The sequence below is a fragment of the Parus major genome, chromosome 3, assembly GCF_001522545.3.
Source record: "Parus major isolate Abel chromosome 3, Parus_major1.1, whole genome shotgun sequence".
NCBI classification, from domain to species: Eukaryota; Metazoa; Chordata; class Aves; order Passeriformes; family Paridae; genus Parus; species Parus major.
This window is the reverse complement of record NC_031770.1, coordinates 60,465,573-60,492,760: the sequence shown is the minus strand read 5'-3', so window position 1 is coordinate 60,492,760 and position 27,188 is coordinate 60,465,573. Positions and strand designations below refer to the sequence as shown.

The 27,188-nt window shown below is 39.6% G+C and overlaps 1 protein-coding gene across 1 annotated transcript in view; it reads right to left on the bottom strand.

Annotated features, from left to right (window-relative positions):
- THEMIS (thymocyte selection associated) overlaps positions 1 to 26,304 on the bottom strand; it is an 83,677-nt gene extending 57,373 nt beyond the window's left edge. The window contains exons 1-4 of the mRNA XM_015623223.2: positions 26,119 to 26,304; positions 12,422 to 12,580; positions 4,035 to 4,493; positions 320 to 1,368 (exon numbers count right to left, since the gene is read on the bottom strand). Coding sequence (XP_015478709.1) covers positions 320 to 1,368; positions 4,035 to 4,493; positions 12,422 to 12,580; positions 26,119 to 26,209 — 1,758 coding nt within the window. The 5' untranslated portion in view covers positions 26,210 to 26,304. The remainder of the gene's footprint in view (positions 1 to 319; positions 1,369 to 4,034; positions 4,494 to 12,421; positions 12,581 to 26,118) is intronic.
- Between the last annotated feature and the right edge of the window lie 884 nt (positions 26,305 to 27,188).

Below are 27,188 nucleotides of genomic sequence, written 5' to 3'. Positions count from 1 at the left end.
CTTAATAAAGATTTAAATACAAGCACTTCAAATCTCTCCCTTCACTTTTACAATGGCACAGTAAAGGATTATCCGTGCAAAATTATACAGCCAAGATTTCTGCTGTGAGTCGGCATGGTTCCGTTGTTTTTCATGGATCAATTAACACACACTGGAGATTTTAGCCATTCCTGTCTGTAATGGCTAATTTGCTTATTACAGGGAGCTGAGAGCCATCTGTGTGTGTGCCATAAGGACACAACAGTGAAATGAAGACTTTAAAACTACAGAACATGACCTGTGCTTGTAAGACGTTCAAAGACAAGGCGGGATACCTTACCTTTGGAGCCTGTAGTACATCAGACACACCTTGCTTAGGCACTGCAAAAATAGGTGGTGGTGCTGCTGCTGCTGTTGGCTTTTTGGGAGGCCTGGGTGGTGGATGAAGGGTCAGGTTTTCATATCTTCGCAACATATAGTATTCCTGTTTGCTGACTTCTTCCACTGTTGTCCTAGTCACAGGCGGTACAACTGTCTGGACATCTTTGCTGAGCAAATGGACCAGCATGTTTAAGCGATACACGGGGATCTCCCAGCTCTCTGCTGGACTGCTGGCACTACTGATCAGCAAGTAAGAGTCTGTGATTTCTTCTTCAAACTGAAGACCAGGCGCAGCAGCCAAGACATCCTTCTCGATGGAAAGGTCCCTCACGGACACCTTGACATTGAAAGGAAAATGGAATTCTTTGCAAATCTCAGAGAGGTGGTACTGTTTCTTGTCATGAATCACTTCCACAAAGCCACCTTCCATGTACATGGGGAGGAGCACTTTTTTATGTGAATCACTAAGTATTTGCTCACAAGCTAAAACATCTATGAGTTTCTTTCTTCCCTCATACAGAACTTCACTAGTCTGGCATTGCTGAACTAGAAATTGATCTCCAACTGAAACAGATAAAAGCTCTTTAAAAGGGGAAGAAAAGGCTTTAGTTGCCACAACATGAAGATGTTCCTTTTCACTTCTTGCTATCTCTAAGTCATAGGCAGTTGGAAACTCCCGAGGTCTTCTCTTGAACTTTCCTTTGTAGCTCATAGGGATTAAATAATGTCTTTTGGAGGAATCACTTCTCATCTCAGAGGCTAGGACTCTTGCTGCCTGGTACTTTTTGTAGATGACAATCTCTTTCCCTGTAGACAATAAGTTATAAGGTTTTTGGCTTCCCGAAGGCCCTTCCATTATCTCAGCAACCATAGGAAACTCTTTGTTTGTTCTCTCAAATATATCTTCCAAAGAAAGTGGCTGAAGAAAAGATCTAATATCATAACAGTCTGTTACATCCTTGACCTCAACATCCAGATCTGAGAGAATATGAACTATGTCCTTTCGAACTGAAAAGAAAAAAGAAATGTATTGGGTTTTGTTTTCAAACTGGCATCGAAACAAAATACAAGTCCTGTTGACCAGATCCTAAAACAACCTCCCCTAAGGTGTGTGTGTCCATGTGTAAATGTGAACCACTAACAGGGCCAGCCAAAGTCTAATTGTTGCAACTTGAGAGATATGGTTATCAGTAATGCATGAGACCACACAAATTAAGAGAGAGAATAAGGTGAGCAAGTGAGCACAAAGTTTAAAAAAAGAAAAGTCTAATTCACTATTTTCTCCACAGCACCTCCAAGTTTAATCACTTGTTTATCTTCTCAAACTCTTGGGTGCAAGCTGTATTTTTATTCTTTTATTTCATAGCAGCTTAGGGTTTCTCTAAAGAAATAAGTAGGGAAATATTTTTAATAAATATATAGCTTTTGGATCCATTAACAACATGTTGCTGCTATGGCCAGACTGGGAGAAAGAAGGTATTTTGATATTTATAAGAATAATTAAAACATCTGTAATTATTAGGAAATAATACCACTTAACAAAATGACAAAGCCTTTGTATAACCAAGAGTAAGTTATTTTTATGAATTAAGTAATTTTAATATTATGCCCTTCTCTGGAACTGTTGCATCTTTTTCTGCATCACCTGGTTTCATTCACTATCAGAATGGAGCCATTTAATTTAACAATCTGACAGGGAACAACAGCTCTTTTACCACAACTAAACTTGCAAAATTTTGAATGCAAAACTTCCAAGAACAAAGCTGACTACGTAATTAAGGCTTGTTTAAGAATTTGGCTCTAAGTCAGTGATACCACAGATCGCTGACCAATGCAGTAAAATTTAATAAGCAAATAATATTCAATGACTCTCTTCAATATGACTTATTCTGTATAGACCTACACAAAGGGATAGTATATCCTGGATTCACACTTCCTCATAGCAGGACATACCAATATTTTACACTGAAAATTTATTTTATATGACAGAGTTCTATGACAGTGATTCAGGGTCTGTTTGCTCCAGCTCTGCTTTTGTCACATTGATACCTTGAGGTGATAAACAACCTAAGCACCACAAAGGAAAGACAACAAAGGAAAATGACTGGTGAAAATGAAACTTTCTATGAGCATTTGCGAGAGTTCCACACAAATAACTTGTTCATTATTAATAATGAGAAGTATAGAGGATTCCTGCTCACAGCCTGTGAAAATGTAATCAGTTATCCCAGTTATCAAGAATCTTTCTTTTTATAGTGGGTAGTATTTCTCATACTTTATCTTGTGTCTATTTATAGTTCTCCTAAAAATGATGAAAATCCATTTTTCATGGTCCACAAGGAAGTAGTTATTCATGTACCATGAAGCCTACTTTTCAAGTTTGCATTAAATAGTTATTTAGGACATATGCAATACTTCTTAAATGTTGAGAACACCATGAAACTTAAAATAAAAACAACAAATACAATCCTTACTGGAATAACTGATTGGAAGACAAGTGAATACTAAATATTTCTGAATCTTCTGAAGGTTTTCAGGGATATTAAATTCCTATTGATTCTGCACATATATCTAAGTGGGTACAGCAATACACCTGAGTTAATTGAGCTTCAGGAGATAAGGTAGATCCCTGAATCTAGCTAGAGTTACAGCAAATGGAGTACTTTATCTTGCAAAGTTATGTTTTCCAAACTCACACATTAAATTACATAGCAAACGCAGCAGAATGTCTTATGATAAACATAAAACAATTATGTTATATTGTGTTAACAGTCTCTGCCCACTTTTATTGCTTTCTCTTTTGTCCATTTGCTTATATAATTCAACAGAGAAATGCTCAATTGCAAAAAGGTTTCCTGCTTGATATCTTCATGAACGGCATATTTTGAACGGATTCAATTTCTCTGGAGGTCATTGGTTTGCTTCTAGTAAATGTAACAAGCAGCAAAACCTTCCCAAAAGCTAAGTTACTATCCTGCAATCAGAACCCAGCTGTATCAATGTTTTGGTGGAACAAGTAGAACAACTAGTACCATAGATATTTCAGAGTTTTTAAAAACAAAATCTCAGAGAACAAACTTTCAAAGACACTGGTTATTCTAATCTTTCTGCTTCCTCAAACTTACAAGTTTCAGAAATTTCCCATGAGTTTTTTGTGTTTATATTCAGTTGATACTTGTTTCTGCAACAGAATAAAACAATGATTTTCTTTTCTGTGACATCCTCATTCTGAAAAGTAAATGGTAATTAAGTGTATTGCAACATGTATGTCCCTATTCTTTTTCTACCTCCTAGACAGAGCCATAAATGATCAAAAGGTTTCTCCATGGCCAAAGTCCAAGACACAAACTGGGAACAGAACAGAATTCCTAAGCTCAACCTTTTTACTATGCAATATATTTTCAGTGAGGATTTAATTGTAGTGATCAGCAAAATGGCAACAGAAAGAAATGCAAGGTAATAATCTGAACTAACAGATGATGAAGAAATACTAAAGGAAATATTATTTTTATCTTTCTTCCTCTTGAAACCAACATTAGTAGCAAGTATGAATAAGGAATTTTTAGCAAACTGAATCTTTCATGGCTATTTTAAGAAAATGTGGTATATTTAAGGGAACTTTTGTACTTTGTTACACTGAGTTTAACAGAGCGATGATTTTAATTCCTACTTACATTTCGTTACTGCCTGCACTTCGTAGACAGGCATGAGAATCAAACAGCCATTAAAATTCTCAGGAAGTGGACTAGAGGAGTCCCACGTATGTGCAGTATTGGAAAGTTTAACAATCCGGTTTCTACACTTAGGGATTTTCCATTCTGCAATCTCTTTTAGGGTGTATATCTGGTCATCTTCACACTCGTAGAATTCACCTTCTTGTGAAAGGGGCAAAGTAAAGGAATGAGACTGGTTATTTCTGACCACAACACAGTTCACAGCCATTGTTCCATGGACTTCTTCTACTGAGTTGAAGGTGATCTTCTCATCATGTTTGATAGTGAAGTTTGCCAATTGTATATCCTCAGTGCTGTAGAAACAAGGATGGCCAAACCTTGTTGGCCCAATGGAGACTTTTTTTACAATCTCTTCAATGCTGATATATGGAGTCTTATCTGCCACAACTTTATAAAGACCTAGAACAGAAAACTTGCATTATTAAAAGGGAAATACACAAAGAAATTCATGCCAAATTTTAGATTGTGAATGTTATAAAAAGGGGGAGCAAAGCACATCAAATAATTCATAGATGATAACTCAATTTCTAGAAATATGACTCTATTGAGGTAATATCAGCTGCATGGTACAATGTATAGGCAGCTGGAATTAACCCTTTGTGTCTAATTTCTGACATCCGGCATACTTAGTCCACAGTAAAATTTTTCTTTGCCACAGAAAAGAGAAAAATTATCCCAATTCTTTTCTGTCTTCTCAGAAAACCAGCCTTTGAGAGCTAAATGCAGATGTGGTATGAGGAAACACATTAGTGTGATCAGTTCATGCAGGATAAGTTTCTTGCCTGAACATCACTACTATGTAACCTTCCACACACAGACTGGGAATTCCTTGGTCAAGTGTGTTTAAAGGTATTCCCAAATGGAAGAGTAGCACCTACAGATAAAAGAGAGCAAATAGATTTTAGCATATCTGATAGCCCAATCCACCAGCTGGATTAATTCAGAGTCTGGGTGTTGTAGCACTCCAGACATCACGAGGCAATTAAAATGCTGAAGTTCTGCAAGGCAGAAGCTGTATCTGAGCTTCCCTATCTCCTAGGGACATTATTACTTCATGTTAATCATGCCCTTTGGATCTGTCTCATTAGGAGTTTCCATTGCAAGAAAAATGTGTACATTTCTATATTTGCATGAGGGTTTTCATAAAGGAAGATGAACTGGAGGGTTGAGAGGACTGAAAAGCAGGTCTTAGCCGAACTGTGTGGTTCAGCTGTCTTCTTCACTAGGTGTGGCAGCATTGTGAATGCTGCCTAATGGAATTGCAGTGCAGCTTCCTGAGACAGACATTGACAAAAACTTGCTTTCGAGTGAATATAGGAGGAGAATAGAGGTTATTTCCAGGCCAAGTTTGCTAGCCACAAATAAACGAATAGCTACAACTACAGTGACAAAGAAGCTAAGCTCCCTGGGAGATACTGTGCTTTTTCTCCCTTTGTCTGCCAAAGCCAACCAGCAAAAATCCTATGGCCCTGCTCCTCCTGGACTCCTCTGGACCAGAGGGCACCTTGTGGTAAAGGTATGCTTCCATTTTGGCTGTTAAGGAGGATGCATGGGATGGGGAATCAAGGAGCCTGGTTGGTACCACTAAAGACACATTTATGGCAGCTTCAAATCCCATCAGTAGTTTAAGCCATGTCTGCAAGGTTTTTAAATGTCCTACCCAGTTGTCCCCAGCCAAGGGCAGGATGTTCCAGCACACACCTAGATTTCAGTAAGGTGGAATGCTGCCAGAACACACAGTTGCTGTTGGATCTTGGAAAGACACTAATTTTCTTCCTTAGACCTCCCTTGATTGTGGGCTTGTTTAATAAATTGTATCAGGGGATATTGCTTCTCTTAAAAATAAGCAAGCTGCTATTTTCTTCCACATCTTTTCCCTTATTAACTTTCATTACTGACCATAATCAACACAACTGAGGGCCCTGCACGTTATCAGGGTGTCCCTAAGGTTGTATTTCTTAAAAATAATGTATCAAACAATTACTTTTATCACAAAATCAGTTTTTAATATTTTTGAGGGGAGGGTGGATTGGACAGGACAGACGGTTCTGGCTACAGGATTGCTGTGATTCTGGTTTTACAGTTACAAAACCCCATACTTTCACTTTGCAACTTTAGCACCACTCTTGTTAAAGGAGACATACTTAAGGTTCTGTCTCTTGAGTAGCTTTTTACTGAATTCATCTCCAGATTGGGCATGTTGGGTTCTGAGTGTCCCATGTGGCCACTAGTAACTCTGGGAACTAACACCTCTGAGGGTGTCAGTAGCCTAAGCAGTACTAGCCTATTTGATCTGCTGCAGAAACAGTCACCAGTTGTGCCATTGCCACTTCTTTCTACAGTTCTGTGCCTTCACAGTTGTCTGTATGACAGCCAGCTTTTCCTGTGTGAAACCAGTACCCTTGTGTCAATGCATCCTCTACGTATATGTCCTCACTGCAGGAAAACCTACAGGAAAACCTACAGGCTTTTTCCTGGGCTGCAAGGAAGGCACATGCATGAATGTACAAGGTACAACTTCAACACACATTTCTTGCCCACTGATACTTGTGATGTTTCTCACTGCTATTTTTAACACAATTATTAGTGAGGAAGTTATCTGCCACAGTCCTAATCACCAGTGGAGCATGTCAGTGCAGATCAACACAAACAGGTTCATCAGCATTTAGAAAGTCTAGCTGCGACAAGGCACCAGTGACAAACTGAAACTATGGAAAAGACAGTGTTCTAGTATCATGCTTTGCAAGCACAAGAAGGATGTCATCTCCTGGCAGTGCTGGGAGAAAGCAAATAGGAATATTCTTCATTAAAAAGGATATTCAAAAAACTTATGGTGTGTCCCAAAGGTCTTAACTATGCTTACCCTTGTGATACAGGAGCAAGTGTATGCAGCCCACAGACCTTGAATTGTATAGAAAAGCCTCCATAAACTGCTAAAAACCACTTCCAGTTGAAAATATTTGCCAGCATACAGGTATGAGAAACATTCTTCTCTTCTATGAGTTTAACAATAGTCTCAGGCTACTAGTTTTCCTGTGCCAACAAAATTATTTGGAAGGAAATTATTTCAGCAGCAAACCGATGAACATCCCAGGTTGGAAAGCAGGTGTCATATGGGAGCATAATTATCAGATTTCATACAAAACTAAGCACCTGATTATCCCCTTGGCCCAGGCAGACTGGCTTTGTCAAGGATGGGAGCAAAAAAATGTTTGCCTTCTGTTCTGCTGTTTTTTTTTTTTAATTTTGGTGACAGAATGCTTGCTTGGGCAAAAGAAGTGCCATGTGGCCTTGCGTGTTTACCTTCTGTATTGACAAGACTCCTGACATGAAGGCACCTAGCAGCCACCTCTGAGTGGCTATGAGCATGCAATGTTCTGTATGTTTCTCTCTATATGGAACACAGGTAAATATATAAAAGGCTATTTTGGTATGTTGGGTGGAAGTCACTGCCATATTCTTCCATGGTATCCTGTCATAAATGCTCTCCTTGGTACATATATATGTAAAACCAAAATAAAACATAAATATAAATATAAGTATAAGTATAAATACAAATATAAATATAAATATAAATATAAATATAAATATAAATATAAATATAAATATAAATATAAATATAAATATAAATATAAATATAAATATATCTACATTGATATGTAAAAACCAAAATAAAACCACAAAAAACACCAAACAATATTATCTGGAACAATTCAGAGCCTTATTAAAATCACTGTGAAGAAAATTGCAAAAACAAATGTTTTCAAAATCTAAGATAAAAAGGAAACCTCCAGGAGGAGAAGACATATGGCAAGTTTGAGATACTAAAATTTGGACATTTTGAGGTCAAACAAAAATATTTTTGTACTTTTTCATAAATCATAAAACAACTGAATCAAATTCACTTAGACTTTCCCAAGAGATCTTGGTGGACTGTAAGGGGGAAAGACAGATGGAAATAACAAATTTGGGAAAAAAGTCCATCTGGTTTATCAAGATCTGGCATTATTCTCCTATAGATATATTTTCTAATGCAATCTGGTCTACAACCAAACTGTACTGATGTCCAGTGGTTTGGGGGAAAATAAGACAGTCATACAAGAAGAACTATGTACATATATAATAATACTACAGGAACACAAATATAAGCATTCCACTCCATGAAGCCTCTGCACCTAGTGACTTTTCACTAGATGAAGTATCTGTCTAGACATAATGCAATAATTAGTAAGCCTCAAATATCATCAGCCCATCTTTTCTAGAAGTTTTACTAATTGGTGTACAAATTGAGACAGAGAGAGTTTGAGAATCTGAGAAAATTATTTCACTGGTATGAGAGAAAAAACATAGCCAGAGGATCACAAGACTGAATGTGCTATGGGAAAGTATGTTTTGATAGAAGGATATTTTTATCACCTTTTTACAGAGCAGTATATGCAGCTCTCTTTTATTGGCTGCAGTGTAAAATGTACCACCCTGGAGCTTTATAGACTTCCTATTTTCAGTCTTAATTAGAGTCCTGAAGGAAAAGAGTACTTTACTCTCTTTCCCCCACAGAAAGCTGAGAAAACTGAGTTAGGCTTGCCTAGTAGAGTAGCAAGCAGCCTTCAGGAAAAAATGAGAGCAGAACAGATGATCTGTCCCAGACTAGCAGTTTCTGTTCCCCAAGTAAAGCAAGAGGTTGGGAAGAGCACACTTTCTACCTTCTCTGGAGATGACCTAATTGCTATTCCTCTTTTCCCCCACCTCCAACACCCACTCTCTCCCTCTTCTCTTTCAGCATCCTCCTCTCATGCTGTCCCAAAGGCCAGTTCTCCCTCACCTAGTAGTGAGATGAGCCTTTTAATGCCTAAACCCTGTTCTCTCACGGGTGTGTTGTGTGGTCAGTGACTTGAAGATGTACTCAGAGGGGCAGTCATGCTCAGCTATGTGTCTGTCAGACCACGTAGGAGTGAGCAGCAGCGGCAACCAGGGCCCTCATGAGAACAGGGGCAGCCCAGGAATGTTTTTTGCAGAGGAAGGAACACAACAGAATGAAATGTAATCATTTGCGCTGGCAAACAATTCAGTTGTTGTGCAAATTACCTGTCTGCTAATTTGCTAGTAGTGAAAATTGTATTTCAAAATGTGGTTAGATGTAGCCATTGAAGTGCCTAGAGTAACAGCAGACTTCTATTTTTTTTACCCAGTGTATGAGCACAGAAAGAATAGCTTGGCCCTCTGAGGCATGAAAAAGAACAAATTAGAATGAGGATAAAACGAAATAACACAGATAGTGAACTTGCGGTTGAAGCGGTTTCTCTAATGCAAAGGGCAGATTAGGCCTTTATCAAGAATCTGATTTGCCAGAGCAGAAAAAAAGGAGTTCTGAAGACTGCAAATATGCTCAGAAAGACAAAAAGTAAGGCTTGTTTAAAGCCAATGAGCCCAGTTCTTCACTGTCAGAGCTGCTATCCCCAGAGTAACGTAAATAGGAGCATTGCTCATTTGTGCCAGCATGCACGCAGTGAAAGGATACATGAGCCCATGGCATGCAAAAGAACTCATGGCAAAGGAAATGGAAAAGAGCATCAAAGCAAAAGATTTCTTTGCATCAACACAGGCAAGAGGGCACTGTACATACAATGTAAATACAGGGTCAGCCTCCTGGAGACCTGCGAGTATTGAATTAAGTCAAAGGCAGTGTGAATAAGACCATCTGCAATTCAGTTCTGCACTTTGTTCAGGAGATGGGGGCAAGCCATGTTTCATGTACAATGTTTCAGTTAGAGCTTAGCACGTGTATGTAATAAAGTGAAAAGGAAAAAGGTCAAGAAAGAGCAAGAGAATGGGAAATCTTGACTCTGCAGAGCAGAATCATTCGTCAGCTAAGAACTAAATTAGAGAAATGACAAATTTATGTCTTACCAAATAGCTCTTGAATGCATAAGAGTACATATACAGAGAAAAACAGGAAAGAGGTGCTCCCTGTTGGGCTAATAAGAAGTGTCATTATGCCCCTCTTCAGTGCTGCTGTTCAGTAATACCCATCATGTGGAGGATAATAATGATAAATTTCAGCAAAATGAACTCTGAATTTATTTTTCAAGTGAAATAACCCAGTTTTCTAGAACACTGGTTGGGAGAGTTCATAACTATGCATGAAAATTGTAGTGATTAGATCAAATTTGAAAATGTACTCAGTAGGGCAACAGCATCCAAATGCCAAGTTGTAAAACTGATCACTTGAATGCAAATAAATCCCGATTCACCCGGTTCAAGCACTTGAAATCACAAGTCTTTCTGTTCTAACAGACATTAATAAATTTATGACTACTTTTATCACTCTGTTGTGTTGGATATTTTAGGATTCAAATGTTCAACCTCATATGCCAATCAAGATTTAGAATATATTTCTATTGGTGTATGTATTTCAGAGATAGAAAAAATTTTAATAATGTCAGAGAAATTTGGATTACAAGAAAAATACTAAGTGTCTTGAGAGTTCACAGGAGAATCATATTTCAATATCTCTAGATAGCCACAGATAATTAAAAGGTCTTTGATCTCTACATCTGGGCCTTACTAGTGTTTTCAAATGGCATTCCAAAAAAAAGTATTTTAATAAGTGGTCATAGAAACCATTCAGATTCACAGGATAAGAAAAATGTGAAAGAAAATTGAGGATCTACTGGAGGGGGGGAGAAAGTTATATATACACAACTATTTCAGGGTGAAATCTGTATTTTAGAGGTGGCAGATAAAGGCATAGCAGAAGATATTTTTCTGTAGAATTCATATGAAACATTTCATTCTCATGGACTTTTACATTTTATTTGTTTCAAGAAGTGTGTCTTGTCTCCCTCTGCAGAAAAAACACATCCCAGCTTGGATACTGGCATAACCTAAACCTTATACATGCACGTGCACACACTCTGGCATACTCAGCAAGACTTTAGAAGAGCATCAATGAGGTTATTAAGTCAAGCACTCAAACACTAGAAAACACTCATATTATGTTCCCCATGCAGCATCAATTTAATTTCCCGTGTGCTTTCAGTACAATACAGTGATAATTAAATATTTAAGGTTTGGGGTTTTTGTTTTTTTTTTTTCCTTTTGTACAGAACTGTAACCTCATTCAGTCCATTAGACAGGCTGATGGCCAAAGCGAGTCCTGGGCACAATCTCAGACTCTTGAAGTCTGTTGTGTACTGTGTCTGCTCTGTACCAGTGTTTCTTTTACGCCAGTGTCCCACAGCTTCTCCCCCAGGCTCCTTCCCACTCCCCCTGCCCTCCTCATGCAGTTTTTCAGCTTGCTCATCTCCTCTCCCCAAGGGACTCCCATTACCTCTGCTGCCTGCAAGACTCCCAGCATAGGAATTGCCCTACTTGCAAGTCTTCCTCTGCTGCTGAAATCACCTTCATCTGCCTCCAGTCTCTGATCTTTGCATAGGAAGTCTTCATCCTTCTGTCCTGCTCTGAGGTCAAAACTTTTTCTACCATTTTCCTAAAATAGTTTTCCTCCTACACTTCCCACATATGGGATATGCACTTCTCCCTCTGTGCTTTACTCAATTCCCTGTTCAACTCTGATGGGCCCTAACAGTAAAAGAACTGAGAGCAAAATTCAAAAATTAATAAATATGACACATGATGAAATAGTACTGGGTTCAGTACTTGGTCAGCTCTCCTTAACAGGGCAACACAAAGAGAGGAAGATATGATTCAAATAACAAGTCAGTAGCACATGCCAAAATTTGAAGTTTATACTCCAAAATCCAAAATTTGGATTTCTCTGTAGAACAATTAAAGAGTTTTTTAAGCAGAAAAACATATCTATTCCCCTGTAATCTTCTTTCCAAGCATGGACCAACTCTGGCCACCATAGTTAAAATAAATCATTAAAATAAAAGCACTATTGAAAACAAATCATTGAAAATATTTTGTACCCAAAATAATAAAATATAGATTTATTAATAGTAAATAAATTATAGTTTGAGAACATGACAAAGAAGGTTTCAACTCAGACAGGGTTTGGCAAAGTCATAAGTAAATGAAAAGAAGATTTTTTGTTGTAATTCTTACACCAAGGGACTCCAAATGTAGAAAACATTACCACAAAACTTTATAATTTCAATAATTTCTATCCAGGTTTGAGAAAGGATTGTAAGAGTTGAAATTTAAAAATTAGTCGACTGTGTCTTGTATCATCTGATAAAATCTGTTTTTTTGACAGCTGAGCTGTAACCTCAAATATCAATCAAGACAACAAATCAATAAAATGAACAAAGGTGATTACTCAGGGCTATAACTCCTCAAAAACATGAATGCATGAAATACTATACCAGGAAAATTTAGTGGTAATTCCACTTTGGCTGAAAACTGGCTGACTTCATTATTCTCACAGATGCTTGCTATGAGCTTATTAATTTTGAAGCCAATAACTTTAATGACTTCTTCTGTTGACAGGGAGCATTCGTTTCCAAACATCTCATAGACGGAGCCTGAAAAGAAATACAAAAGTAAAGAAAAGCATTATTTAGCTTTTTCTCTCTTTGTCAAGAATCTTTACCTCTTTCAGTGAAGCCAAAAGTTGTACGTAAACATGAAATAATAATTAACTTAATTTTCTTTTGCTTCCTCGGGGTTATGAGAAAAACCATCTTGTGACTTCAGTGACCAATCAGCTCTATGTGTACATGGTTCTTAAATGCATGCGAGGAGAACAAGGTCTGAAGAATCTACATTTCCAAACTATTACACCAAAACATTTGACCAATATAGGTAGAGGTAGAGCACAGGATTACCTGGATTGTCAGGAGCTGTCTCCTGAAACCAGCAGGCAGTGGAGCTCAGGCACTAAAGGCGCCTCTGCACTGCACAGGGCATAGCATATCCCATAGGAAACAACAGACTACAGCAAGAAACAGAAACCCACAGACCATTGAAGGTAACCAGGGAGAGGACAGGAGATATCTAAGTGCAATTAGCATTTGAGCTTCCTGTGGTAACAGAAGACCTGAAGAAAATATAAGAAATTGGAAAACTAGCAAATTAACAATGGCAATCCCTCTTCCACGTTGAAATGAACGTATTGATTCTGATCTGGCAGCAAAAAATTTCTTTTTGTCTGTCATGCTCAGAACTTTGAGAAAAGGAACAAAGCAATCCAGCCAAGTGTTTTAGCACTTCCTCAGACAAACCTGGAACTGTATCTTGTCCTGCCAAAACCAGTCCTCCCTTCTCCATTCTGGTTGTGGTCAACCTTTACTATTTCAGTAGCAGGTGCACAGGAAGAAGAATAAAGCCAAAAAACTCAAAAGCCAAATTATTCAGAAGAAGGAAAATTCCTCCTGGTCTCTGCAGAAGATTGGCAGAAGTTTTGGAGCATGGGATCAAATAACTATAGATAAAGACAATGCAGTAAACATTTGGTGTTCCATCTGTAAATAGAATTGCATTCAACATAGAACAACAGAAATGATTATTTTAATACTAGCTTCCATTCTTCTGTGCATTTCCTCCTAAGAACTAACCAAGATCTGTCTTGAAGTGATATGGATACGCCCTTTCTGAAATCTCATGTCAAAGTATCATTTCCCTTGTGGTGAGAAACATTGTTCTCATTTCCACTCCCAATGCATTGGTGAATGCATTTATTTGCTCTCCTACTAATATGGTTCAGCTACCAAAATACTTTCTTTCTCATTTCCATTTTTCCCTTCCCCAATTGGTTCTCAGGGTTAATTTTGTCCTTTTCTTTATCTCCTCTAAGACAGATTTTCCTTCACATAATTGCTCTAAGCCCTTACTTACATCTTGTTCAGTATAAAGTCTTTTTTTGTTTTGTTTTTTTTTCCTAACCTAGGTAAGCAGAATAGTATCAGGCAATGACAAATATTTAAAACCTGACTTCTGGCTACATAGTTGCAATCAATAATTGAGAAGGCCTGTACTGAAATATCATCATTGCTGGCAGAACTCCCCTTGAGGAGCAACACTCTTTACAGTTCTCCTTGTAGCTGGTGGGGATGTTGGGAGGGAGGGAAATAAAAAACCCAACAGCTTAGCCTTTTTTTTCCACCCAGGTGTCACACCAAAAAAAAACAGCTATTAGCTGACTGATCTTCCTATTGTTTATTCAAGAACAACTCCAGACTCGGACTGATAAGCATCTCTTACTGAGTCTGTGATTTATTTATTAACTCTGCTGCAGCACTTGCAAATGACATGTACTTGATTATCTGCTAGACCTCAAGAGAAGTCACTGGGAGCCCAGGCTGAGCATAACTTATTCTTGTTTTAACCTAAACCTACCCAAAGCTTCAATAGAGACCACAAAACAACAAAAGAATGATGGAGAGCAATGCTGAGCAGCTGGTTAAGTGTGCTCTGTTGTGAGTATGTGTCCAGACAAAGCTACTGGTTGCTTGTGCAATGCTCTCAACAACTGAGATGGACCCCAGAAAATCCTCAGCTTCCCTGAAGAAGATGTAGGGTTTTAACCCTCTGGAGAAGGAATCTTGGTTGAAAAAATAAAGTAAAAAACCATCAGGAAGATGCTTTTCACAGGCTGGATGGGACAACATTCCCAGGTTTCCTGAGGACCCTATACAGGCTTAAGGGCTCTGCTGCACTTAGATTCCAAACTCACCCAGCAGGCTTTCTGCTGCACACCAGGATGAGGACTAACTCAGAGATATTCTGGATTATAGTGCCACTCAAATATCAACCAGTCCCAGCTGAAGAAACATGCTGTTTACACACGCTTTCCACAATTCTGGTACTGAGCAGAAGACCAAGAGAGCTGTTGCCCTTTAACAAAAAAGAACAATCTGGTTTTCTTATTGTAAATATAGTGCATAGTTGTTTGCTCTCTGCAGTACCTTAGCAATTCTACTCAGCTGTCTCAATGGAAATTGCTACAGCTCCCATCAGGAGGCTGGCTGCTGGTAATACAGATCATGAAGTGCCATGTCTGTTAACTTTTTAAAAATTTCTAGGTGTAGTGACTCCACCATTTCCCTGGGCAGCCTGTTCCAATGCTTAACCATTCCTCCAGTGAACATTTTACTCCCAGTATTCAAGATGAGCCTCCTCTGGCACTTGTTATGTCACTGGTTGCCTGGGGGAAGAGAACGACCCTCACCTCACCACAGGTTTGGTTGTTTTGGAGAGAGATAAGGTCTCCCCTTAACCTCATTTTCTCCAGGCTTAAATTCTCCAGCCCCCTCAGCTGTTCCTGAAAGGATTTATGTTCAATCCCCTTCACCAGCTCCATTTTACTTCTCTGGGCATGCTTCAGCACCTCAATGTCTTTCTTGTCATTCTTTCACCACTACTCTCCGGGCTTGGCCATCCAGCCAGTTTTATATCCAGTGAGGAGTGCACTTATCCAAGCTGTGGGCTGCTGATCTCTTTTCCCAAGAGATGCTGTGGAAGACTGTGCCAAAGGCTTTCCTGAAGTCTGAGTAGGCAACATCCACAGCCTCTCCCTCATCCACTGAATGGAGCAGTTAAGGGGCTAAAGTTTTCAAAAAACTGTTATTGAAGAATATTTAATGATTTAATCTGCAACAGAGTGATACCACAAAAGCCCCCAAGAAAATTAAAATCAAGGGATCTTATTGTCTTACCATCAAAGAAATTAACATGGGTACATAATCCACTGGCAAACAAAGTGCTTTGTATTATCACCAGAGAAAACCATAGGATAGTACTTTTCATTTCCAGAAGAGAGGTTGGATAGATAGATCATATAACCATGGAATAATGGAGATATGCCACCACATTTTCCATCCAATTAAAGACATCACAGACCAACTTTCAGCAGCTTATCAATAGTGAAATATATATTATCAGATTTATTTGAAATAGGCCAAAAGGTTGAAAGATTATGATGGTGAGAGGTTGGGTGAATAATTTCTGAGACCATGATTGCAGAAGCCACATTTTTATCAATACTAGGATTTTTTAAAAAAAATGAAATTAAAATCTGCCAGCCACATTTTTGGGGGTGCAATTGCACATACAGTATTGATTTTAATTATATATTTGTCTGCAACTAGATTGCTTTGGTCCTGATTTTAGCCCTTGCTTGGCAGTTTGCCTGGAATAATACAATGAAGATTACATTCAGACAAGAAAAATATTACCTAAGCACTTGCAGCAAATATTTGTGCTGGTAAAAGGGAGCCAGGGAAACTGCATAGCTTTCAGAAAGGATAATAAAAGTTCTTTTTCCTTTAGAAGCCATGATAATTAATCTTAAAACATTTTGAAAATTCTCACTTTGTGACAATATGACACGGAGAGTCATATTTTACTTCAGCTGTGTAATGTGGACCCCCTTACACAATAGATTGAAAAATAAAATCAAAATACACTTTTTAAACATTTATTTATTGTTGTAAAACAATAACTTTGTTTTTCCCACTCAAGTCACAAAGAAAATGTAACTCTTTTTAAATGTAAATCAAGTAACCTTGAGAACAGAATTTTTTTGATTTTAGAAAGATGTATACAATATAATGCAAAAACCCCTCAAACCAATGTTTTAGGAGAACCCAGAATAAAGCACCTTATTTACAATGATCAAACCATGCCCCTGAAGGCTGTAATTAAAGAACCTGTTGCCTTTGAAAGAACATTTTCTGGAATGCTACTTTGTTCAATAAAAAACACATTTATATCCTTCATAAGCTCATCTCTAGTTTGACAATCTGTGCTATCAACCACCATGATCAGATCAAAGCAAGCACCACAATTGGTTCAATATCTTTTCCCTCCATCTTTCCTAAAATTTTAATCAGCCACACCACTATCCTCCCCAACATAAGCCCTTTATTTGATTTATTTCTCATTACAGGTACAAGAAGAACACTTTTGTATTAAAAACAGCAATATAAAATATAAATACAGTGAATGCCTGAGATGGAGGATATCATTCTTCATGTCAGGGCATCTGACAGTACCACTGAGATAAATATTTTATAATGCAAGGTGAAACAATAAAATATCTCAGTAATATGTCCCTTTTTCTTCCCGGCAGCTTGGAGCTCCATTGAGTGACTGCTCTGGGAGCAAATGCCTCACTGATGCTGATGGAAAGCGCGGCTCACAATCAGGCCCGTGGGTTAACAGCAGTAATGCATCACTGGGACGGAACTGCCTTTTGCCGCATGCCTCAGGGCAGTTTAGCACGGAGGGCCAGGGAGAGCAATGCAAACGAGACAAAAGACTTGACTAAGGTGGCACAGAGGATTATTCAGCAGGGGTGAAGCTCAAACTCGGGCTGGCTGACTCCCAGTCTCACAGACGGTTTGCTACAGGGCGCTGCTAAGGGATACCTCCAAGTATCCCCCATTCTTTTTCCTTTTTCTTTTCTATTTTTCTTTTTTTTTATTTATTTTTTTTTTTTAACAAAGACCAAGATTTTTTCCTAGCAAAACCAAATTACTTTGGAGGCCAAACACGAGGCACTGACTCCCTAGTCCCATGAGTTTGAATCCTTGAAGGAAAATATTCTCTCTTTCATGTCTCAGTAACACTCACTGAATTCATTGCAGCTGGCAGGCTGAGCTGTCTTTGAAAGAAGATCCAAAGAACCGGGGACCTGGCTGCTTAGCAGGGAGATGAAAGATCCCCCTACATCTCCTGAAAGAGTAGAACTTTGTCCCAATGCCCTTTTCCCAGTGCTCCTTTCTCCACTATTAAGTTGTCATCGGTTGCCCATATGGGTGCTGTCCTCACTGTCAGAAGTGAATGTTTCAGGGGCTGGCAAAATGGTTCTGCTTTCACGTAAAGGCTCCATCCCCTGGTGCAGACATTCAGACAGAATTACAATAGCCCATTCTCCCCTACAACATAGCTCAGCTGAAATCACAGTTTTATTAAGTCTGCTGAAGGCTCTCAAAGTAATATGAAGGGCATAATGGATCTATAATTAGTGCCAATAAAAAGAGATATCATTCTTTATGGGCATTATTTGAGGGCTATCCAATTGTTCAGAGTTTATGCTCTTTGGCAAGAAAAGAGATCTATTTTAAAGTTTTAAGGAGGAGAGTTTTGCATAATCATTTTAATCATTTTATGCTCTGATTAAGCAGAAGAAAAAGCAAACAATTTCTGATGGGGAGACATTAGGTGGCTTTTTTTCCCCAATCAAATACCTCCTGAGCACCAAAGATGCACAGCAGCCTGCTGGATTTCCTCCACTTAAACTCAAATAATCTAATGTCTTGTAGTGAAAAGGCTGGAAATCATGAACAATGACAGGCAAAGAAGGAAGCATTCCCCAGCTTCTCTCTCTAGCCCCAGGCTGTTTGAGTGGCTGCAAACAGGATAAAACACCTGTGTGACTTTTATCCACCCCTCCCTTCCTTACCCCAGAAGGTGCCCCAGTGAGAGCAAGTGAGCCCAGCTCCCCAATGCCCACACAGTGCTCCAGATGCCCGAGGATAGCAGTGGTCATGAAGGTGGTGTGAATTTGTCAAGTGACAGAGCAACTTACCGGGCTTTCAAAAAACTCCTCTCTCTTTAACATGTCCTAAGCAACAAAAATCTTTAGGATTGATCAGTTTGGGACATAAATATTCCAGAAGACTCTATGCAAAGATGCAGCTTATCTACATCATACCTACTTAGGCTGTGAAGGGTCTGATTTTTGCCAGCATGAAACAATCAAAAAACAAAAGCTGTTAAGATTTATCTTCTGCCATATGAAGTCAAACTTTTAACGTCAAGTGCTTTAAGCCATTTCAGTCGTAACGGACTTTAAAAAAAATACTTCTGCAGTTTCTGATTTATTCTTTTCTTGATAAGTTTTATGGACTTTTTAAATAAATGCATTCTTCTGATTCTCATCAATCCAGAGGTTCACACACTGTATGTGGCAGCAGAGTTTTATGCACACAGCACCCACTATAATGGAAAGAGCAAGTGAAACCCCAGCTCCCAATGAAGCACTTTTGACTTTTTATTTGGGTTTACCCAAATGAGTCAGAATTACTACAGCAGTGAAGACAATGCCCAAATGTGATTTTGAACTGTATTATACACTGTTATAGCTGTTCATGATTTATTTTCTTTACTACATTAATTACTTTGCATTTAATATGTTTATTCACATATATTTTTAGCAGAAAAACCACATTTTGTTGGACAAAGCTTAGGAAAGTGCTCCAATTGAGTTACAGGATCAGATCAGGGTGTTGAGCACTTCACAGGTACAGTCCAGAACTGGAAACATGTTTAAGCATCTTCCCCTACTGAGATCAGAGCATGAGGCCCCTTGTGCCATTACTGTATGTCCAAGGGAGCTAACCAGAAACAGTGAGTCTGGACAAATGCCATGTTCCTTTATGAACAGATCACCAGGTACTTGAAGAAAAAGTCTTGTCACAAAAGCCCTGTAGCTCAGAAACAGTGTGTGGTCATGGGTTTGTGTATCGTGGGATGTTTATCCCAGGATCTTCCCTCCTATGCAATTCAACATAGTTGTCCCTTCATCTTTCCAGAGACTGAGTTATTGAAAATTATCTTGGTATTTTTATAAGCTTTTTATAGGTTGATGGGAAGGGAGACAGGGTCCCTCCTGGTGCAGACCTCATCACATCCCTGGAGCCCAAGTGCAATGACAGCTGGGGAGCTCTCCGCTACAGGACACCAGAAAACTTAGAGAGCTTTACTCGCCAAGACAAGCTCTGCATTGAGACACACCAGGCAACCTGGGCATTCTGCCTACCTCCTGTGCCATCCACAGGGAGGCCCAAAACTGAATGTCGCAGAAAGAAAATCCCCTCAAAGGAGATCCTCAAATCAGTTTCACCCTGAGTGCCAGCTACCCAGTGTCAGAATTTTCTCAATGTGTTTGGATGAGTCATTCCATTGAGGGCAGCAGTAGAATAAAATGAGCAATATTTGACCCATAAAAGGCAGGGTTTCTCACATCCACTGAAGAATGCTTTCTTTCTTGTTTAGAATAAAACAGGCATTTGAAGCAGCTTGAACAAGGGCAGCAGTTTCAGTGGTTTGTATTAATAGAGAAAATTTACCAATATGCTCCAACTATTGACCACAAAAGAGAATCCAAACTATCTGTTACTCTGGCTGTACTTAAGGCTCTTGCTCCTACTTGCTCAGTCAAGAGGAACAGAACCAACTGTATTCAGAGGAAACCACCCTCCCACTTTTTGATTGTTTTGGCTTCTCTATCTTTAAAAAAAAGACACAAATTAGTAAGTGAAAGCACTGTACCACAAGTTTCACCAATTTCATGAACAGTCCTCCCTTGACATGCACTCCACTGAGAATCCAACCAGTAAATGCAGAGAACATTTTTAATGATATTTCACCTCTAAGAAATACAGCCCTAATTATCTTTATCAAAGCTGTCTACTCTTGGCCTCTGTTTAAATTACTTGTTGCTTTTTGTAAGAAAAAGTAGCTTTATTAATCCTGAAGAGGCAGTTTGTTTTATTCATACATATTACAGACTGCATAGCTTAGCCTTCATCAACTCATCAGCTTATCACACAAGGGAGCAGAATTTGTTCTCTCTAGGTTGGCTTAGAAAGAGCAAAAAAACTCTACCCTCTGTGATCATTTTTGAGCTGTTATTGTTGAGAGATATTTCTTGTCTAAATTAGGACTTGGGGCAGCTGAGATTGGATAGATAAGGATTACTTTTGTGTCCAGTTCACGTAGCTACCGTAACAGGGTTAATGAAACCTTTTGAACTCTGTTGATGGCCAGCAGATCCCATCACTTCCCTGAAATGCTTGCAGAAATGCATGCTGGAAAGATGACGTTTCCCTGTCACAGAAGCAGAGAGAGTGAAACTGAAACTGCAGAGACAGCGAGCGAATGTGGACACACATGGAACCATGAGTCATGTTGTTTATAGACCACCAAATGAGTTTGAAATGGAACTATTCACCCAAAGGGTTTTGTTTGGCATTGCTTCTCATGCAGTTGTCAGAGATCACCAAACACGTCCCAGAGGAGGAATCCCAACCTGTCAATACTAAGAATCTTTAGATCCCTTAGGTCTGGAAGGACATTAACCAAGGATGTTCATGCGACCCCACAGTTGCCTCTTCCCAATATCTTCTCCCTGCACAGATCCGGCACTTTCCTGAACCCCAGAGACTGGAGTACCACAGCTACAGCACGCTATTTCACTGCATCCCCAGCCTGCAGAGGTGGAGGCTGCTGGCTTAGAGTTCCCTTCTCCTCAGAGAAGGAGCACAGAGTTTCCTAATGTTTTTGTAAAAGACGGTATGTCCTGGAATTTACACAACACACTTGCTGTTTTCAAATCACTGAACCACAGAGCAGAGCTACCACACTCTGGCAAGTCCCAACCCCTGAAGAAATAGGGGAATACCATTACTGATGTATGTGTTTAGGTGGGGCAAGAATGGGAAGACTGTGGGTAGGCTAATGACAACAAACACCAACAGAAGAGGTGCCTTGAGCGGTTCTTCATTTTTCATAATTAGAGTTGGCACTTTTTACCGTCCTGCCACTGGTTAAATTAAGCCTGCAAAATATTAAATTCAATTACCCATAAAATAATTATTTCAGTATTAAAACAGACATAATTTTTGCAACATAAAGATGAAAGCCCACACTTGCATGCTATCTGTAAAAATCAGTGGTCAGACAGTACTTACCTCACTAAGTGTCAATATTTACTAAAATGTTTGAAGAAAGATATTTGATCAATCAAATCAGTTCCCAATGGAGTTTCAGCGTTTTAATTTTTTAGTAACATATTTTAATGGACTATGAAATTGTCATGTACTTTGGTCTGCACTGTAGTTCCTTTCTAATCAGTGCTGATTACCAAGTTATTTGTATCTGGCAGACTTGATTTCATTTTGTAATCATCCTTTTGATTCCCTTCAGAGATTCAACAGTACATTCTGATTTCTGTAGCTAAGACATTATATCTGCTGAGTCCAAAGCAACTGTCCTGAGAGGTATCTCTGGCATTTTCAGAACTACCATCTCCTTTCACCTGTGTTTCTGTTTTCAAACCAGGGATGACAACAATTTATCTGCTTCTGTCTGGAGTTTTGAATATAATGATGAAAAGCATTTTGAAAGAACTCAGGGCTCTTACTAACACCCCTGTTTCTGATGCTGGTGTAGGTGATAGCTGCAGACTGGGTCTCTGACCGTGCAGCCCCACACAGCTAGAGCCAAAGTGGAATAGGAATATGAGAGTGTGACCTTGGCTATTCTACCTAGAGACAAACTGGTAACCAACCCCAAAGTCCAGGTGTAGCATGAAAATCAGTGATATCATTCAAGGAAAATGCTTTCCTCTTTTCATGCCAGGAACAGAGAGGTAAACAGAAACTTGAGAAAGGTGTCCAAATCATAGTATTCACTACCAACAGCAAAAGTTAAATTGCCCATAGCTTTTCTAGCTGAAAGTATTCCGTGTGGAAGCAGGGTCTATAAAGACACATCCATTTGCAGTTTGGGGAACTACAGTTAAACACATCATATTCCATTAATATCAGCAGGAACATATTTATTTTTATAGCCCAGTAGAGAGACTAATGGTAGAGTGAGTGCACACAGCATATGTTTTCTACTTGCTCTCCACTGGGAACAGTAGCAGGCAGGCTTGGGTCTGAAAAGAGAGACCTAGATTGTATTTGGTGCAACACAGGTTGCAGAATGGATTGAGGCATTCTGCATAGAGGCAAAATGTTGCCTTTCAGAGATGTTACCTTGCCAATGGCAAGTAAATTCCTACTCTGTCCCTGGAGCTTGACTTTGCAGCTTCTAATAAAAGTACCTCACCACATGGAAGATGTCCATCCTCACACAGCACTGCACTTTCGTTGTACTTCCAGAGGTACTGAAAATCTGTCAGGAACTGTAAGGCTAGCTTGCAAGTCCTATATTTGTAAAATCATTAGACCTAAGTGCAGTGTGTGGAAAATGCTGCTTCCAGTAGAGTAAACGGAGAGTGTCATCCCCACAGCACACAGTGCACCAGAGAAGAACAGCGAATCAATTACACTGTGTTGTCTTATTATCACGTATCTTGCTGTAGTCTTCTTTGGTTGGCCGCTACATCTTTGATGTGACAACTCTAATGGATGTAGTAGACCATTATTTACTCCGTCAGCCATTCTATGTATGTGGCTAAGCGACGTTAAAAACCCTTGCCTTTATTTTTTTTGGGGGGGTGGCTTGTGAAGAGGGGACTATACATTAACATTTACATATACAAAAATTCTTCCTATTTTAAATTCTTACACAGGAAAATTTGGTACCCCTGGTGATTGATCAGTTTCAAATGATCACATGTAATGCTGTAACAATCGATCTTCTCCTTTGCTGTCTGCAGGTTGTGCTGAGAATGGTTACAGATTCCTATGAAATCCCATTCCACAAAACCACTTAGCTGACTGGGCTGACTGTGCAGCCATTTGGGGACTATTACAATCAGTGCACAAGTGCTCAGATTTGGTCCCAGCAGCCACAGCAATAAACCTGTATTCCCTGCCGACAGACCTGCCATTACCCACACTGTGATTGCTGGTGTACTGCATGGGGTAAGAGAGATCAAAAGGTTGTTGCAGGGGCAGAGGGATCTGCCTGAGGAAGGACTAAAGAGTGGTTGTCCTAATGGAAGCTTGAAGTGCTCAAAGTGGCCTGTTCTCCTGTTTAGCAATATAACAGGGGTTACTTCAGACTCTCTTTGAAGCACTAGTCTTGCAACAGAAAATGTAACATAAATCATAATGCAATCACAGAACAATGTGTTCACCCCAGCTGCCAAGTACAGAAGGGAGGAAAATATTCAGGAAAGATCTGACACAGACAGAGAGCTCAGGGAAGGAGGGAGAGAAAGGGAGCGAGGGCCTGGCCTGAGAAGACCTTTTGAAGCCCTAGATCCTGCAAACCTATCAGGCACTGAATGTCTTGAGCATCTCAATCTTCCTCTGAAGCAAGGAAGAAGAGGAACCCACAGAAGCCTACTACAGAACATTGGTACCTCCAGGTACTTGCAAATATTTTGAGGATATGCTGCCTGTGAGGGCAAGGAGCCAAGCAGAATATATCAATCTTGCTTGTTGTATAAACAAGAGGCTCATGTACGGCTGTCGGTGCTGCAGCTGCTGTGCTGGTGGAGCACGTATGAGAACGGCTGAGAAGCCACCAGGAGCAGAGGACAGGAAGAGGTGGTGCTGCTGAAGACCAAAAAAGCATCGGAGCAGCATGAGGGCTGTCACTTTTTAATGCTAATATTCTCAGGTCTCTGGAGCACACACTACCCCCTAGCAAGGCTAGTCAACAACTAATAGCCTTTTTCCTTCACATGTGAGGAATAGTTGCAGAATGGTCTGTGGGCTAACTCAACAGTGTTTTTCTCCTCATGTGGAAGGGTTTAGACAGCAAATAGAATTAAAACCTGAAATATTCTGACTACAAAAATGTACTGGTATAAGTTTTACAATCCGTGAGCAACAGGATGCAGACTGTACAAACTCAGAAACCTGTGGACAGCTAGGTTACCAACGTTTTATCATAGCATTTTATGTGCATATATGTATATATACATACATATATATCCACACACATTTCACAGTATTTTGTGTACACATATATACATATATGTATGCATACCTACATGTACAAATGCATACAACTTGTTTCCATATCACTTCTGCTTCCTAGCTGCATGAAAGGAGATGAGTACAGTGGCTACTCCAGCTTAAGGAGGTGATCTTCTCTTTTTTAGTTTTAATTTTACTCTTCATCACTTAGGCCGTAATTTTCTTATCAAGAGCTTATTTGTCACAGCTGCCAGACCAGTTTAAAAGATAAAACTTGAACAAGCCACAAAACAAAGTTTAGAAAAAGAGTATTTTTAAAAGTTTTTCTGGTAATTTTTCTAAGTTTACTTCCCAGAACAATTTTTTTATACATCAGTATTATTCATAGGCAGTTTCCAGAGCAGCCAGAATGGGCAATCAGGAGCACATGGGCAGTGCACTACTATCACAGATTCAATATGACCTTTCCCATTTCCTCTGCCCAAAAAGGCTGTTGTCATTCCACAAAAAGAAAAATCTGGCCACAAATACTGATTGCCAATCAGATTTTCCATGGCCACCTCCTCTCTCCTTCTACAATGGAGCAGCATGGAAATATTTAAATTGATGTAAAGATAGATGTTGTGGATCCTGAAGTGGGTGCTTGGTTGAAGCTGAAGCAGACTTCAGCTCATTCCATGAAACCCTTTCTGTTTTATTAGTTGAACCCAAATTTTTCCCTTTCAGTGGCATGGAGGTAACTTTCTTTTTCTAGACTGATACACAGACTTGACATGATATCTTCACCGTCACTGAACAAAGTCCATGCCCAAACCAAGAGTAGATTTTTTCCCTTTAATGCAAGCCTCTTTATCACATTTTGAGTGTATTTTGTGCACAAGCACAGCACTAAAAACATCATAAAAACAAATTTTCAGCAGGAAAACCCTGGAAAATAAAATATTAGCCCTGCATTGCTCCTGTCCAACTCATACCAACCTCTTTGAGTTGTTGCACATTTGAAGTGCCTCCAAATACAAGACAGAATTTCAGGAAAACCTTATTGTCCTTCATGGTCATTTCCCAGGCTCCCTGATTCTTTATTTCTGAGACAGAAGGCACCCCCAGAAGTTCAAGATGAGTTAAATCAATTAACCTCTGTGAGGTGATTTGCAGTTGCTGGATTGATGGCTCTGTGTAAATGTAAAGCAAATTCATGTCTTATTCCAGTACTCTTTCCAGGATATGATGAGGACTAACTAAAGTTTGTTTTCCACTTCCAGAAAGAAGACCAAATACACACTGCACCAAAGACATTTCCAAAGCCTTTGATAAAACACTCACTCTTCAGCTGGGAAACTGCTAGGAGACAGCTCCATGAGCATCCTTCCTATGCCTCCCCCACATTCCACATTCCAGTCTGAAGGGTGACCTGATGTCAAACAAAGCCCTGCCAGAAAACACTCGATGCTCACCTTGACAATAGATGCCTGACTGGATTTGGAGGACCCTGGGAAGGGCTCTGAGGTCCAGAGAATGAATGAACTTCTCCAGGGTAGAGGCCATGGTCGGCAGCACTGTAGTACTGTAGTACGCTGTAGTACGTGGCAGGTAAAGACCAGTGAAAAGCTCTCAAGGCAGCAGCACCCCCAGCCTGGTGCATGCTGTGCTCGGGAGCTCCGCAGCAGAGGGGAGGAGTGGCATGGGGAGGTACTTCTGCTTCCTTCCCTCCGTGGCTGCTTCCTCCCATGGGTGCAGCTGGAGTGGGGTGAGGCAGCTGGAGGCCCCCTCAGTGCTTCTGGCACCCACATCCACCAAGGGTCTGTGCCAGGCTGGGAGGTTGCTGTGGGTACTGGGCTCCAAAGGGGAAAGGGGGATCTGCTACAAAACTCCATTTCATCAGCAATAGTTATTGACCCTTTGGAAAGAAGATAATGAATATCAGCCCAGCCTAGAGTGGGAAAAAACCCACCATATCTGAGTGAGGTGTTGGGGTTTTTTTGTCTCGGTTTTTTTCCCTCTTGGAACACAACAAGATAGTTCGGTGTTCACTTCAAAACCATAGGTAGCCTTTGAAGAAAATAAATGAAGCACTTTGCTGTCTTAAATATTTTATCTGGATTTAAGATATACAAATAGAATACAAATTGCTTCTTCCTCTAAACAAACATTTAAACACAATTCTGTTTTGCAAAATAGTCAGCATCTTCTTATGCCACCAATGATTTGTGGGAATTTGATTTTGAGGTGCTTCAGCTGGGAGGGAATTCTGAGACAGTACTAGGTGAAAATCAGACTGTGCTGGTGACAAACCTCCAGCACTGATCCCAGCTCTACCATTCTGAGCTTGATCAAGCACTGTTGTTTCAGCAGGGCACTTCTGAAGAACATGGCCATAGCAAATAAGCAGCAGACTCAGATCATAAGGAAAATTGAAGTGACTGTGATTTCATGTTTGTTGACACTGCTCTCCTGTCTCCCTGAGGGGTCAGGGAAAGTAGAAACATGACATTGTGACAAAACAGCAAGCAACCAGTTATTTTCA